Consider the following 14297-nt stretch of genomic DNA (forward strand, 5'->3'; position numbering starts at 1 on the left):
CAAGAGACACGCATTGCTGAGAGAGACACCAAGAGACACGTATTGCTGGGAGAGTGGCTGGCTGAGAGAGACTGTTGGCTGAGAGACAGCGGGCTGAGAGAGACTGAGCGTTTTTCCTGAACTTGAATTGTAGCCTGGTGCTTCCCTAATAAGCCCCATAATATGAGTTCTGTGTGGCCACTGCAGTCAATTATCGAACCCAGTAGAAAGGTGGTGGGTGCTGTGGGAGGAACAATTGGTGACAGGGTTGGTGAATGGGCTGGAAGGAGTCAACATGTCTGGCCTCGCAGGAATAGGGCTTGGGCTACTGATGATGATTCTGTCTTCCTCTTGTGGGGTTAGAGGAGGTCAGAAGTTGAGGCCTCTTTGCCTCTTTGGTAGGGAGAAAGTGCAGGGGGCCACACAGGGCTGGGATGGATGGAGGACAAGTGGGGTCCCCACCCAGGGTGGGCAATGGGAGAAGGATGACTGGGATCCCTGCCCAGGGTACACAGAGGGAGGCAGTGGGCAACACCTGACCATCATCACCTCCAACCCTCGTGGCCTCGTGGTAGTGGGGAAGGCAAGGTGGGGAAGGAGGGCTTGCTATGCCATGTGTATTCCAAAATGTGCTGGGACTACCCAATAGGTGGTGAGTGATCAGGGGAAACACTGGCATCACAGACACGGCCTGGCCCCCAACTCTTACACAAAGCCAATTTTGCATGATGAAATGTTTTTTTGGAACCTAACCATGTCGGTAAGTGAGGAGTGGGTGCACTTTATTAACTGGCTGAATTGTCCGGGAAGTTTCTGTCAGTTGAACATTGTGTTCCAAGACACAGAAGCTATACTTGTACGGGCCAGTTAGCCTCATGTTTCATGGGCACAGGCTGCTTTATTAACAGGAGCCAACTGTTTTATAAATACATGGTCATGAAGAGAAGCATGTGAGAGAACAGTCCCCTTGTGACAGGCCCACCTGCTTGACTGGAAAATGTGCCTCACTCTCGGCTTGTGCCTCACTGACCAGCTTACCGCTACATGTCTGGGTGAGAAGCACAGAATTTCGCTGAAGTTCTAATTAGTTTTACTTGTGGCTACTGAAAAGTCGTTCACCGTGTAATTCTTCTAAGCAGCTATAAGCAGAGGGAGTGTGGAGAAGCCCCAGGGAAGCAGAGTCACAGAGGCCTGGGGCTTCCCCGAGCTAAGCATCAAGGTGGTCAATGAGGAGAAGTTGTCCTGGAGCTGCCAGCAGGGCCAGGCATATTCTTACTCCACATAGTCGCACTGACTTCCCAAATATAACACATATAACTAGTTGATAACAACTTTATTTGTAATTGAAACCTTTTAAGAAATGTTTTTAAGTTAAAATATTTAAGTTACAACATCGACTCAGCAATAACAATGCTCTAAGTTTCGCACCTCAATTCACTGTAACATATCAGAACTATACTCTCCCCTGTCCCAGGTAAGGGGGCAAGCAACTTCAAATTTTCAAGGGCATTATCCACAAGCATCTCCTGAAGTAGACTTTCCACTGTCAGCTTTCCCATTTAAAAATAAAATGAGGTGGAAAAATAAGCAATGAGCAAGCCAAACGTTAGCATAAATGACTTATTTCAAGACTTTAAAAAACTCAATTTCATGCTAAATCTCTTGCCTGGAATCTCATACTCCCACTGCAATATTATATTACTCGTTATTGTACTATTTCACAATCATCAGAAATCGTCTCTCACAAGTGAGGTAGTGACGCAGAAACAAAACTTCAGAACACTACTGGAAGTTGGTGAAGAGTATTGACTGTACCGTGGTCTGCCAGAAGAATGAGCACTTGTCTTGGAGGGAGCACCGTCAGAACGCTCCTTACAAACGAAGATGGCAAGATTTCACCTCACGCACTTTGGATATGGGGAAGGACACCCTGCTTGGTGAGGAGAGGGTCGGTGAAAATGAGGAGGCCTCTCAATGAGATGGCCTGACACAGTGACTGCAACAAAGGGCTCAAACACAGCAACAACTGTGAGGACGGCACAGGACTGGGTCATGTTTAGTCCTGCCGTACACAGGTCATGAGTCAGAACTGACTCGATGGCCCCTAACAGCAACAGAGGAAGCAGCTCACTTACCCATTAGTGCTTCCAGACCAGGACCCGGAAGAACTCAGAGCCCTTACCATCCACTCCTCCTCTAGATACAACAAGGTCCAACAACTCCTTAGATCTAAACCGGCCACACATCAGAAGATGAAGGATGGTAAGTAGCTACGCACAAATGTAGGAAGATACAGGGCTTTACCCGGCAAGGTACAAGACCAGAGCTGCCTACTGCATCACCCTCAATTTTTAATAGTTACAAGTAAAGACTAGCCTTAATATACCAAGTGCTCTTCAAGAAAAAACACCCCGAGTAAAAAGGAAAATGTATGCTGCTGTTGTTCGGTGCTGTCGAATCCTGTCCAACTCATGACAACCCTATGCACAGCAGAATGAAACAATGCCTAGTCTTGAGCCGTCCTCACAATCACTGCCATGTTTGAGCTCATTGTGTTGCAGCCACTGAGCCAACTCATCTCATTGAGGGTCTTCCTCTTTTTTGCTGACCCTCTACTTTACCAAGCATGATGTTCTCCTGCAGGGACTAGTCTTTCCTGAAAATATGATCAAAGTAGATGAGATGAAGTCTTGTGATCCTTGCTTGTAAGGAACATTCTGGCTGGACTCTTCCCAAGACAGATTCAGTATATTCAATATTCTTCACCAACATCGTAATTCAAAGGCATCAAGTTCTTCCTTCCTCTTTCTAATTCACTGTCCAGCTTTTGCATGCCTATGAGGTGAATGAAAATATCATGATTAGGACCAAGAGCACCACAGTCTTCAAACTGACTTCTTTCCTTTTGAATACTTTACAGAGGTCTTTTGAAGTAGATTTGCCCAATGCAAAACACGGTTTGATTTCCTGACTGTTGCTTCCATGGGTGTTGATTGTGGATCCAAGTAAAATGAAATCCTTGACAACTTCAATCTTCTTTCCATTTTATCATGACGTTGCTTATTGGTACAGTTGTGAGGATTTTTTTTCCTTTATACTGAGGTGTAATCCATATTGAGGACTGTCATCTTTGATCTTCATCAGTAAACGCTTCAAGTCTTCTTCACTTTCAGCAGGCAAGGTTGTGTCATCTGCCTATCTCAGGTTGTTAATGAGTCTTTCTCCAATCCTGATGCTGTGTTCTTCATAGTCCAGCTTCTCGAATTATCTGTTCATCGTAAAGACTGAGTAAGTGTGGTGAAAGGATACAACCCTGACGCACACCTTTCCTGATTTTAAACAGTGCAGTATCTCCTTGCTCTGTTCAAATGACTGTCTCTTGGTGTATGTCCAGGTTCTGCATGAGCACAATCAAATTGGAATATCCATTCTCCACCATGTTATCCATAATTTGTAGCGATACATGGAGTTGAATGTCTGTGCATAGTCAATAAAACAAAGGTAAACTTCTTTCTAGTAGTTTCTGCTTTCTGCCAAGATTCATCTGACATCAGCAATGATATCCTTCATTCCACGTCCTCTTCTGTATCTGGCTTGAACTTCTGGCAGTTCCCCGTTGATATATTGCTGCCAACCATTTTAGAATGATCTTCAGTAAAATTGTACTTTTGTGTGATATTAATAGTACTGTTGATAATTTGTGTATTCTGTTGGATTACCTTTCTGTGGAATGGGTACAAATACCGATCTCTTCCAGTCAGTTGGCCAGGTAGCTGTCTTCCAAATTTCTCGGCAAAGATGAGTGCGCTTCCAGCACTGCACACATTTGTTGAAACATTTCAACTGCTGTTTCCTCAACTCCTGGAGGCTTGTTTGTCATCGGTGTCTTCAGTGCAGCTTGGACTTCCTCCTTCAGCACCATCAGTTCTTGATCACATACTACCTCCTGAAATGGCTGAACATCAACCAATTCTTTTTCACAGTGACTTTGTGTATTCCTTACATCTTCTTCTGATGCTTCCTGCATTGTTCAGTATTTTGCCCATTAGAATCTGCAGTGTAGTAAATTACTTTGTGTGGCTTTTCTACCCATAAGTCTTTGTAAACTCCAAGGTGGGATTTGTTATGAGCCACTGAGGAGCTCCTGACTGCTGACGGTGTCCACCTGGAGTATTTCTGTTGAGAGTGGCACAAAACAATGTTCTGGGAGGTGCCCACTCTTTCTCAGGTGCTTAGAGTTCTGATGCTATAATTGGCTAGTTTGACCACCCTGCCAGGCTCAAAAGGAGGCCTCCTAGAGGCGGAACTCTCTCTGACTGCTGGTGGAGGAAGACGTGCTGTGGAAGGAGACACGGGCTCCTGAGACACGTGCTGCTGGAAAAGAGACACGCATCGCTGAGTGAGACACTGAGGGACCAGCACTGCTGGGAAAGAGACTGTGAGAGACTGCTGGCTGAGGGTCAGGGGGCTGGAGAGAGAGAGACTGAGCATTTTTCCTGAACACAAATTGTAGCTTGGTGCTTCCCTAATAAATCTTGTAATCTGTGAGTTCTGTGTGGCCACTGCAGCGAATTATCGAACCCAGGAGAGAGGTGGTGGGTGCTCTGGGAGGAACGGTTGGAGAAAGGGCTGGAGGGAGGCAGCATGTCTGGCCTTGCAGTAATAGACCTTGGGTTACTGCTGGTAATTCTGTCTTCTTCCTCTTGTGGGATTAGAGGAGGTCAGCACATGTGGTCTCCTTGCCGTTTTTGCAGAATCCTTCAATATTGCAACTCAAGACTTGAATTTTTTCTTCAGTTCTTTCAGCTTGAGAAATGCCAAGGATGTTCTTTCCTTTTGGCTTTCTAACTCCAGGCAGGTCTTTGCACATTTCATTATAATACTTTACTTTGTGTTCTCAAAGTCCTTTGAAATCTTCTGTTCAAATCTTTTACTTCACCTTTTCTTCCATCTGTTTTATCTACTTTATGTTCACAAACAAGTTTCAGAATCTCTTCTGACATCTCTCATGGTCTTTTCTTCCCTTCCTGTCTCTTCAGTGACCTTTGGCTTTCTTCATGGATGATGTCCTTGATGTTATTCCACAACTCATCTGGTCTTCGGTCATCAGTGTTTAATGCACTCAATATATTCATGAGATGGTCTCTAATTTCAGGTGGGATATACTGAAAGTCGTATTTTGGCTCTTGTGGATTTGTTTTAATTCTCTTCAGCTTCAACTTGAACTTGCATATGAACAATTAATGGCCTGTTCTTCAGTTGGTCCCTGGCCTTACTTTCACCAATGACAATATGCTTCTCCATTGTCTCCCCATAGATGTAATCGATTTGATTCCTGTGTGTTCCATCTGGCAAGGTCCATGTTTATAATCACTTTTCATGTTGCTGAAAAAGGTATTTACAATGAATAAGTCACTGGTCTTGCAAAATTCTATCACACGCTCTCCAGTGTCTTTTCTTTTTCTCTCACTATGGTCAGACTTTCCAGCTACTGCTCCTTCTTTGCTTTCAATTTTCACATCCCAATCGCCAGTAATTATCAATACATCTCGATTGCATGTTTGATCAATTTTAGACTGCAGAAGTTGGTGAAAATCTTTAATGTCTTCATCTTTGGCATTAGTGGTTGGTACACAGTAAATTATTCACTAAATGTGATTAAGTCATATTAACTGGTCTTCCTTGTAGACGTATTGGATATTATCCTATCACTGACAGAGCTGTGCTTCATGACAGATCTTGAATTGTCCTTTTTGATGATGAATGTGATGTCATGCCTCTTCAATTTGTCATTCTCAGCATAGCAGACCATATGACTGTCTGATTCAAAATGGCCAATACCAGTCCACTTCAGCTCACTAACACTTAGGATATTTATCTCTGTGTGTTCCATTTCCTTTTTTGATGGCTTTCCATTTTCCTAGATTCACACTTTATACATCGCACATTGCACGTTCTGATTATGAAGGAATGTCTGCAGCTATCTCTTCTCATTTTGAGTCAAGGTGCATCAGCAAGTGAAGGTCCTGAAGTCTTTACTCCATCCACGTAACTAACAGTCACTCTACTCTGAGGAGGGAGCCCTTCCTCAGTCATATTCTGAGTGCTTTCCTACCTGCGGGGCTCATCTTCCAGCACATAAGGTTTTCACTGGCCAACTTTTTCCAAAGCACATCACTAAGTCCTCCTTTCCTGTCTGTCGGCTCCACTGAAACCTGTCAACCTTGGGTGACCCTGCTAATACTTGAAATATCGGTGGCATAGCTTCTAGCATCACAGTAGTACACAGGTCACCAAAGTACAACAAACTGATACGAGAGGTGGTGGGAAGTGTATAGAAATGGCTAATTCAGAAATTAAGAGGCCAATAACATAAAAAGCAGATCTATAGGAATATGAAACGATGTTAATATTATAAACAGAAAACAAGCCAGGTTACAAAACAGAATGATTCCATAGTTATTTCCTTACTTGGCCCAGAGAGAGTGAGAGAACTAGAATATGAATGCGAATCTCTCTCTAAGGATATCCTACCAGGTTACATGGAGTCATTACTTGTCACAGTCCAATTAAAGAAGAGGTCTATTTTTTTTCTTATAATTATACTTACTCCCTCCCCTGACTTCTAACCAAAGTAAGAATCCCTACTACAACCTATCTTATCAGAGGATCTATCAGGTTTTTTTAGGCCATGAGGTGGCAAAGTTGAGGGCCATGTGGTCTCTGTTGCAATTACTCAACTCTGCAGTGGCTGTGAGAAAGCAGCTTCGACCGTATGTAAATGAATAGGTATGCTACATTCCAATAAACCCGTGTTTACAGAAACAGGCGGTGGGCTGACCCAGGCCACAGTTTGCTGGCTTCCATTCTGGGCTTCTATTTTTTATTCAGTCTATTAAATATGGGAAATGTTTGGTGGGTGGAAGATGATGGATGAAAGGAATGTGAACGTGGATTCAACTGTAAACAACCGTTAAATCCTCGGTTCTCCCTCATAAATCTAGTGTCACATTGTGCTTGTTTTCCATACCCTGAATCTTTCCTTGTCACAGAAATCCCCTTATCAAATTCATCCTCTGCTATTACTTCCAGTTATCTTCCAAAACACATATTCAAACTTACCCTACCCCTGATTAAAAGACGTTCCTGATGGGAATGTAAAATGGTATAGTCACTCTGGAGAAAAGTTTAGCAATTTCTTATAAAACTAAATGTATACTTACCACATGACCAGCACTTGCACTCTTGGGTACTTATACCAGAGGAATGAAAACTTATGTTCACACGAAAACCTGTATAAGAATGTTCACAGCAGCTTTACCTGTAAAGGCTACAAGCTGGAAAAGGTTAAACACACTGTGGCCTGTCCCTGCCATGGATGACTATGTAGAATCCTCAGAAATAAACTACTGACACACGTAACTACTTGGCATGGGTCCCACAGGAATTAGTTGAGTGAAATAAGACAACCTATGTTCTATTCATGTAATGTTCTTCAAATAACAAAATTATAGCACTAGAGAACAGATTAGTGATTGCCGGGGCTTAGAGATAGGAAGAGAGGAGAGGATGGAGTGCTACTATAAAGGGCAGCATGAGGGGACTTTGTGACAGAACAGTTCTGTATCTTCACCGTGGTGGTGGTTACACAAGGTGATTGGTGATAAAACTGCATAGCTACATACACGCACATACATAAACACAAATGCCTATACCAATGTCAAGTTCTTGGATTTGATACTATATATAATCACATGAGATATTACCACTGGGGGAGACTGGGTAATACAATTTTTGTAACTTTTGTATACTTTCTGTAAATCAGTAATTATTTAAAAATGAACATTTCAAGCAAAGCATAACAATAACAAAAGTCCTCTTCAGCACCTTCAGTATATCCTTAGGTTGTACACGAGGCCTTTTTCCATCTACCACAACTCGTATCTCTAGCGCCATCTCCCCACCATACCCCTCTATCTCCACTCCTATAAAGTCACACTAAACTTGTCACTATTTTCTGAACATGCCATCTTTGAGGCTGTTTCACACTTCATTCTCTCTCATGCTTTGCCTGTCAGTGACCTTTAAAAAACTCACTGCCGTCGAGCCAAATCTGACTCATAGCGACCCCTCCTTGGGTTTCCAAGGCGGTACCACTACAGAAGTAGATTGCCCAATCTGACCTTAAAAGTCTGCTTAAATGACACTTCAAACCTACTATCATCTTCGTGTGTGTCTCCAACAGAGACGGTATCTGCTTCAGCCCCTTGGTTCCCACAGAACTTCACTCCACGTTCTATTACATTATTTACACGTCCATTTTTTCTGTCAGATTATAGGCACATCCAAACAGGGGCAAGGTCTGACATAGATTCGACAGTGGGGAATCTTCTGTGAGGGGTGATAATGACAGCAGATGGCAGCAGCTGTCCTGCCCACTGCAGTGCACGTGTAACTGGGCATAAGAAAAACATACTTCAGACGTGAGTCACTGTTTATAAATCAGCTTTTTTAGGAACAGTTTTGAAATTATGTTGTTGTTGTTATGTGCCATGGAGTTGGGTCCGACTCAAAGCGACCCCTCCTTGTGTTTTCGAGGCGGTAGCACTACGGAAGGAGATGGCCCAACCTTCCTTCCGAGGAGTGGCTGGTGGGTTTGAACTGTCAGCCTTCTGGTTAGCTGTCAAGTGCCTTAGGCACTACGGTACCAGAGCTTCCATGTTTGCTATTAGCCTGTATAACTGAATTTATAATTTACATATACCTAATTATTAGAGCTGTATTTTTCTTTTTCTGAGTTTCCTTTTAAGTTCATTCTTTAGCAAAAGAGTCATTTCAGTAAAGCAAGTCCTCTGAATACATACCAATATATTTAAGCTGATTTAAGCCTTAAATTTCAGTTCATTCTCAAAAAGGGATTTACTGTACCACCTCATGGACAAAAGGAAATTCTTAAAGTGACTGAAGAAACGTGATGTGAGATGGACTCTAAAAGTAAACACACAGGTACTGATGGCTTCAAATATGTGATGACAAGAACAATTCTGTTACCATATTAATTCCTGCAGTAAATGTTTTTTTAAAAAACAAACAAAACAAAAAACCACCCACTTCTGTGTTGAAGAAATGTCTGCATTTCCTAAGCTGAAAGCTCAGGGACCAAGACAAACCTATTACTCACTCTCTGCTATTAAAGATCACTCTAAGCAAGCTTAGGAACCATGAGTCACTGCTGAGTGGCCGTGCTATGAAAAGGCTCCCCTGTCCTCCCTCCTAAATATGCCAGCAAACATACTCCTCTAATGAAATGAGTGAAAATAGCTACTCAACGCTATGAACACATGCATTCCAGAGACGAAGGGAGCTGAGCGCAGCTGAGTGAGGCAGCCACACCTTCTTTAAATAGCAGGTAGTGGGCAAGGAGTGTGCAGACAATCCCTGTGGACACCAGAGCCGCGTGGCTGTGTACAATGAAAGAACCAATTTTTCTTCCTCCTTTAGTTCCCTAAAAATAAGGGCGGTAAGAGTATCCACATTTTTAAGGTCTGAGGAAATGAATCTTGTACAAATTCTTTAAAAAGCTGTGGCACAGTTTCTAAGGGACTAATCTATTTGTATCATACACAAGTCTTAATATGGCAACTATGTACCATATAAAACAAGTGAAAATACCAACACATTACAAATAAAGGAATAAATATTCCAATGCTGTATTTATAATTCTGTCTAAAAGATCACGAGACCTGAGGCAGAAGATGTCCTTGGATATTTGTACAAAGGAGAAATCGGCTTAATTTGACTGTGTGGTTGGCAGGCTTAGGTGTGAACTCCACCTGTGACACTACTATAACAGGTTACCTAGGATACATCATCGAGAGCTTTCCTCATGTGGCTCATGAGAATAGTAACAGGAAATGATTCTAGTTCGACATTAAGATGGAGGCTTATTCTTTATGAGACATTTTGCACAGTATGGTGTTGGATCAAAACACGGTTGCGTCAATTATGCAGGGCTTGAATTCCTTCTATCACACTTAACCAAGCGGCCCCCAGTCCATGCGGATACATTTCCAGAGACAGGAAACTTGCTGTCTCCCAAGGAAGGCAATTTCCACCAATTCTGTTTCCTAATATCAAGACAAAATGGGACTCTGTTGCACTCTCACCCACAGGTCCTAACTCTATTCCCTGCCACTGCGTTGAATAGATCTAACCCTTTCCTCACATTAGACGGTCCCCTAAAAACATTCTACTAAGTACTTTAGTGCTGCTCTCCCTAACACTGTGGGGTTTGTCAAGTAACTTCCAGCTCACAGCGACCCTACAGGACAGAGCAGAATCGTGCCACAGCGTTTCCTGGGCTGGAATCTTGACAGAGACAGATTACCAGGTCTATTCTGCAGAGTGGCTGGTGGGTCTGAAGTGCCTACCTCTTAGGTAGTGGTCGAGTGCTTAACTGCTGGGCCAGCAGGACTCCTCCTCCTCAGTATGCCCTGCTGATGGCTCTCTGCCTCACAGCTCCCCAGGGCAGAGGCCCCCACTCCTGGGTGAGCCTGTCACTCCCCTCCACAGGTTCCAGTTCCCTACAGCCTCACGCGGGGACGTGCCCACACAGTACATTATCCCTTTGAAGTCACACACTTTCCGTGCCTGTTACACAATCTATTCTCAGGGAATACACATTAGTTTCTAAGCCACATCTGCCCCCACTGGCACACGGGCAGGTCTTTTTCTTAGTCTCTTTACTGCATTATTGTTGACACACAACAAACTATTTAAAGTGCAAACTTTGTTAAGTTTTGGCATACAATCCACCTGTGAAACCATCATCAGAATCAAGGCAGTGAACATATCCACTACCACCAAAAGTTTCCTAGTGTCCCTTCGTAGTCCCTTCTGTCCTGCCACTCTCCCCATGCCAAAGCCACCCCCATCTACTTTCTGTCACTATGCATTAGCTGCATTTATAGAGTCTTACATAAACACAATCACACACTGTAGTCTGGCTTCTTTCATTCAGCATAATTACTCTGCAATCCATTCATCTTGCTGTGTGCACCACTGGTTCATTTTACTGCTGAGTAGTTATTTTATTTTATGGATGAACCACAATTAGTTTATCCATACACCTGGATTGTTCCCTGCTTTGGGCCATCACAAATAAAGCTGCTATGAACATTTATGTACATGTCTTTCCATGGACTCTTATTTCTTCTTCTCTTGGGCAGATACCAGGGAGTCAAAAGGCTAGATCATACAACAGATGTCAAGTTTAACTTTTTAAGAAACTGCCAAACTGTTTCCCAAAGTGGCTGTACTATCTTATATTGCAACCAGCATAAGTTGGTTATTTGGGACAGTATTTCAATTTCAGCCATTCTAATACATTGTAGTGGTATCTCACTGTGGCTTTACTTTGCAATTCCCCAGTGACTAAAGATTTGTTTATCTGTCCTATGTATATCTTCTTTAGTAAAGTATCTATTCAAATCTCATGTAGTTTTCAGTGTACATGTCTCCGTTTTTATCGGACTTCCTTACTGCTGGGTTTTGAGTGCATTCTGTCTGTTTTGGACGCACTCTTTGCAGAGATTCTCTCCCTGTATGTGACTAGTTTTTGAAGAGCAGAAAGTTTTAATTTTGATGAAGTCTAACTTACCAATTTATTCTTCCATGGAGTATGCTTTTGATGTCTTATCTGAAAAAATCTTTACCTAACCCGAGGTCACAAAGATTTTTTTACTGTTTTCTTCTTCTGCAGTTGTAGTTTTTACGATCTATCTGGAGTTAATTTTTGTGTCTGAAAGGAACTTTCTTTATTTTAGGTGTGTATAGCCATTTGTTTTAGCAGCAGCTGTTGAAATGACTTACCCTTTCTTCACGGAACTTGATTTGCATTTTTGTCAAAAATTAGTTTTCTATATATGTGTAGATAAATTTATTTCAGGATGCTCTATTTTGGGTCAGTGATCTATTTGCCTATTTTTATGTCAATACTATACTGTTTTGATTACTGTAGCTTTATAACAACCTTGGAAATCAGGAATTCGAGCCCACTAAACACCACTGTTCTTATTTAGAGTTGTTTAGACCATTCTAGGTTTCTGCATTTCCATGTAAATATTAGAATCAGTTTGTCGATTTAGTTTTTTTTTAAAAAAAAAGGTCTGCTGGGATTTTCATTGGGGTTGCACTGATCTATGGATCAATTCGAGGAAGACTGACGTTTTCATGTCCTAAACCATGAACAACAAGGAGTATCTCCCATTTATTTTGGTCTTTAATTTCTGTCAGTATCATATAGTTTTCAGTGTACATGTCTTTCACTTCTTTTGTCAAGTTTGTCCTTAAGTATTCCACATCCTTTGATGCTATTGTGAATGGAATTTTGTAACATTTTAATTTCTGATTGTCTATTGCTACTATATAGAAATACAAATGATTTTTTAATAACAATCCTGTAACCTAGAACCTTGCTGAACTCACAGATTAGTTTACTAGCTCTTCTTGTAGATTCCTTCATATTTTCTATGTTGAAGATCCCGTTGTCTACAGGTAAGAGTTTCACTTCTTCCTTTCTAACGGAATGTCTCTGTTCCTTTCTGTTGCCTCACAGCACTGCCCAGAACCTCCAGTACAAGCTGAACAGAAGTGGGAAAAACAGACATGCCTGTCTGTCTTCTTGATCTTACAAGCAAATGATTGTCTTTTACCACTTTTCACCCTTTCACTTTTAGTCTATTTGTGTCATTATCTTTAAAGTGCATTTCTTGTGGGAGTTTAAAAAGAATGCAAATTCCTTAAGCCGCACCCTGACTTGGTAGCTGTTCCGTGTATTTCTCCAGAGGTTGAGAAACAACTGTCAAGTTCCAGAAGGATTCTACTGTGATTTTAAGTGGAATGGCTTTAATCTTAAAAATTAATTTTGGAAGAAATGGCACCATAACTATATTTCATCTTTCCATGTGATACCATGGGCCACAACGGGCCAGGTGAGGAGTCCACACTGAAGGTTTAGGCAGGGCTATTTCAGATGATGAAGTGAAGAGGCTACTGCTAGGCAGTGTGTGGCTGGTTTCTCCTACTCTAACCGGGCCTAGGTTCTGTCTGTCTATGGGCCATGGGTTCTGTTCTGTCTGGAGTTTCCTCTGTGAAGGTTCACAGGAAACACTATGAGGATCTTCTTCAAGGAGGAATGGAGGACAGAATCAGTTCCATTAGGAGACACTAGCTATAGGGAAAGATGATGTTTGAGAGACAACGGGATGTGACAAGCCTGGGATGAAGGTCCCGTCTGGGACTGTGGTGACTGGGTGGGGGTGATGCTGCACACGGATATAGGGAATGCAGGAGGAAACTGAGGAGGCTTCCTCCTGGAAGAATGTCAACGGAAAAAGTGCTTTGAAGAAGTCAGATAAAGTACTTCAAAGAATGAAGGAAAAAATGAGATTAATGTAAAAGCCTCAATTGAAAAACTGAGGAAAAGTTAGAAATGTGTGTTAGATGGCGGTATAGGAGCAAACTGGTGGTGTTTCATCAGTAACAACTGCCACTCTATGATTATATTTTAAAACTCCAAATAACAGGGAAGAGGTAACTGCAGAGAGGAAGTGGGAAGAGAGCTGTTACAACTGTGGGGAATTGCAGTTAACTGTCAAGAGACAAAATGCGTATGAACTGCTGTATGGAAAATCAATTTGCTCTGTAAACTTTCACCCAAATCACAATAGAAAAGAAAAACAAAACCCAAAAAAGCAATGAACCCAAATTGAGATTTAGTGATTTTTAAAAATCACCTCATAATTTTTCTTTTGCTTCTAATCAAACACCGTAAATAGAAAATAAAGCCAAATACATACTTTCTCTGCTTTTTTGTCAGAAATGTCCTGCTTCTCCAGAACAGCCATGCTCTCCTTCAGGTTCTTCACAATGTCTGCTGGAGATTTGTGTGACTTTCCAAACGGGAACGGCATGGCGACAATAGAGGCCTCCGCGCGTCCTGCCTGTGTTACCTGGGAACACAGCACAAGGCTTTGTGAGAACACAGGGGGAGTCAAGACAGGGCACACTTTCTAAATCTTAATCTGGGAATGGGGCACGGAATGACTCGATCTGGCTCTTGCAGCCATGGTCTTTGTGAATCCCACCAGACGCCTGGGCGGAACTATGAAAATGTAAGGTGTCTGTGGCCCACTAAGGGACTGGACAGCTTGTTAGTAATGCAAATAAGGTAAATGGTGGTGTAGTGCCTAAGGCACTTGACTGGTAATCAGAAGGCTGGCGGTTCAAACCCACCAGCCACTCCTCAGAAAGAAGAC

The 14297-nt window shown here is 42.3% G+C and overlaps 1 protein-coding gene across 1 annotated transcript in view; it reads right to left on the reverse strand.

The window, feature by feature from the left end:
* CAB39 (calcium binding protein 39) overlaps positions 1 to 13952 on the reverse strand; it is a 46872-nt gene extending 32920 nt beyond the window's left edge. The window contains exon 1 of the mRNA XM_007942101.2: positions 13839 to 13952. Coding sequence (XP_007940292.1) covers positions 13839 to 13952 — 114 coding nt within the window. The remainder of the gene's footprint in view (positions 1 to 13838) is intronic.
* Positions 13953 to 14297: the final 345 nt, after the last annotated feature.

Source organism: Orycteropus afer, unplaced genomic scaffold (assembly GCF_000298275.1).
Source record: "Orycteropus afer afer isolate SDZICR_OR568_19922 unplaced genomic scaffold, OryAfe1.0 scaffold00006, whole genome shotgun sequence".
Lineage (NCBI taxonomy): Eukaryota > Metazoa > Chordata > Mammalia > Tubulidentata > Orycteropodidae > Orycteropus > Orycteropus afer.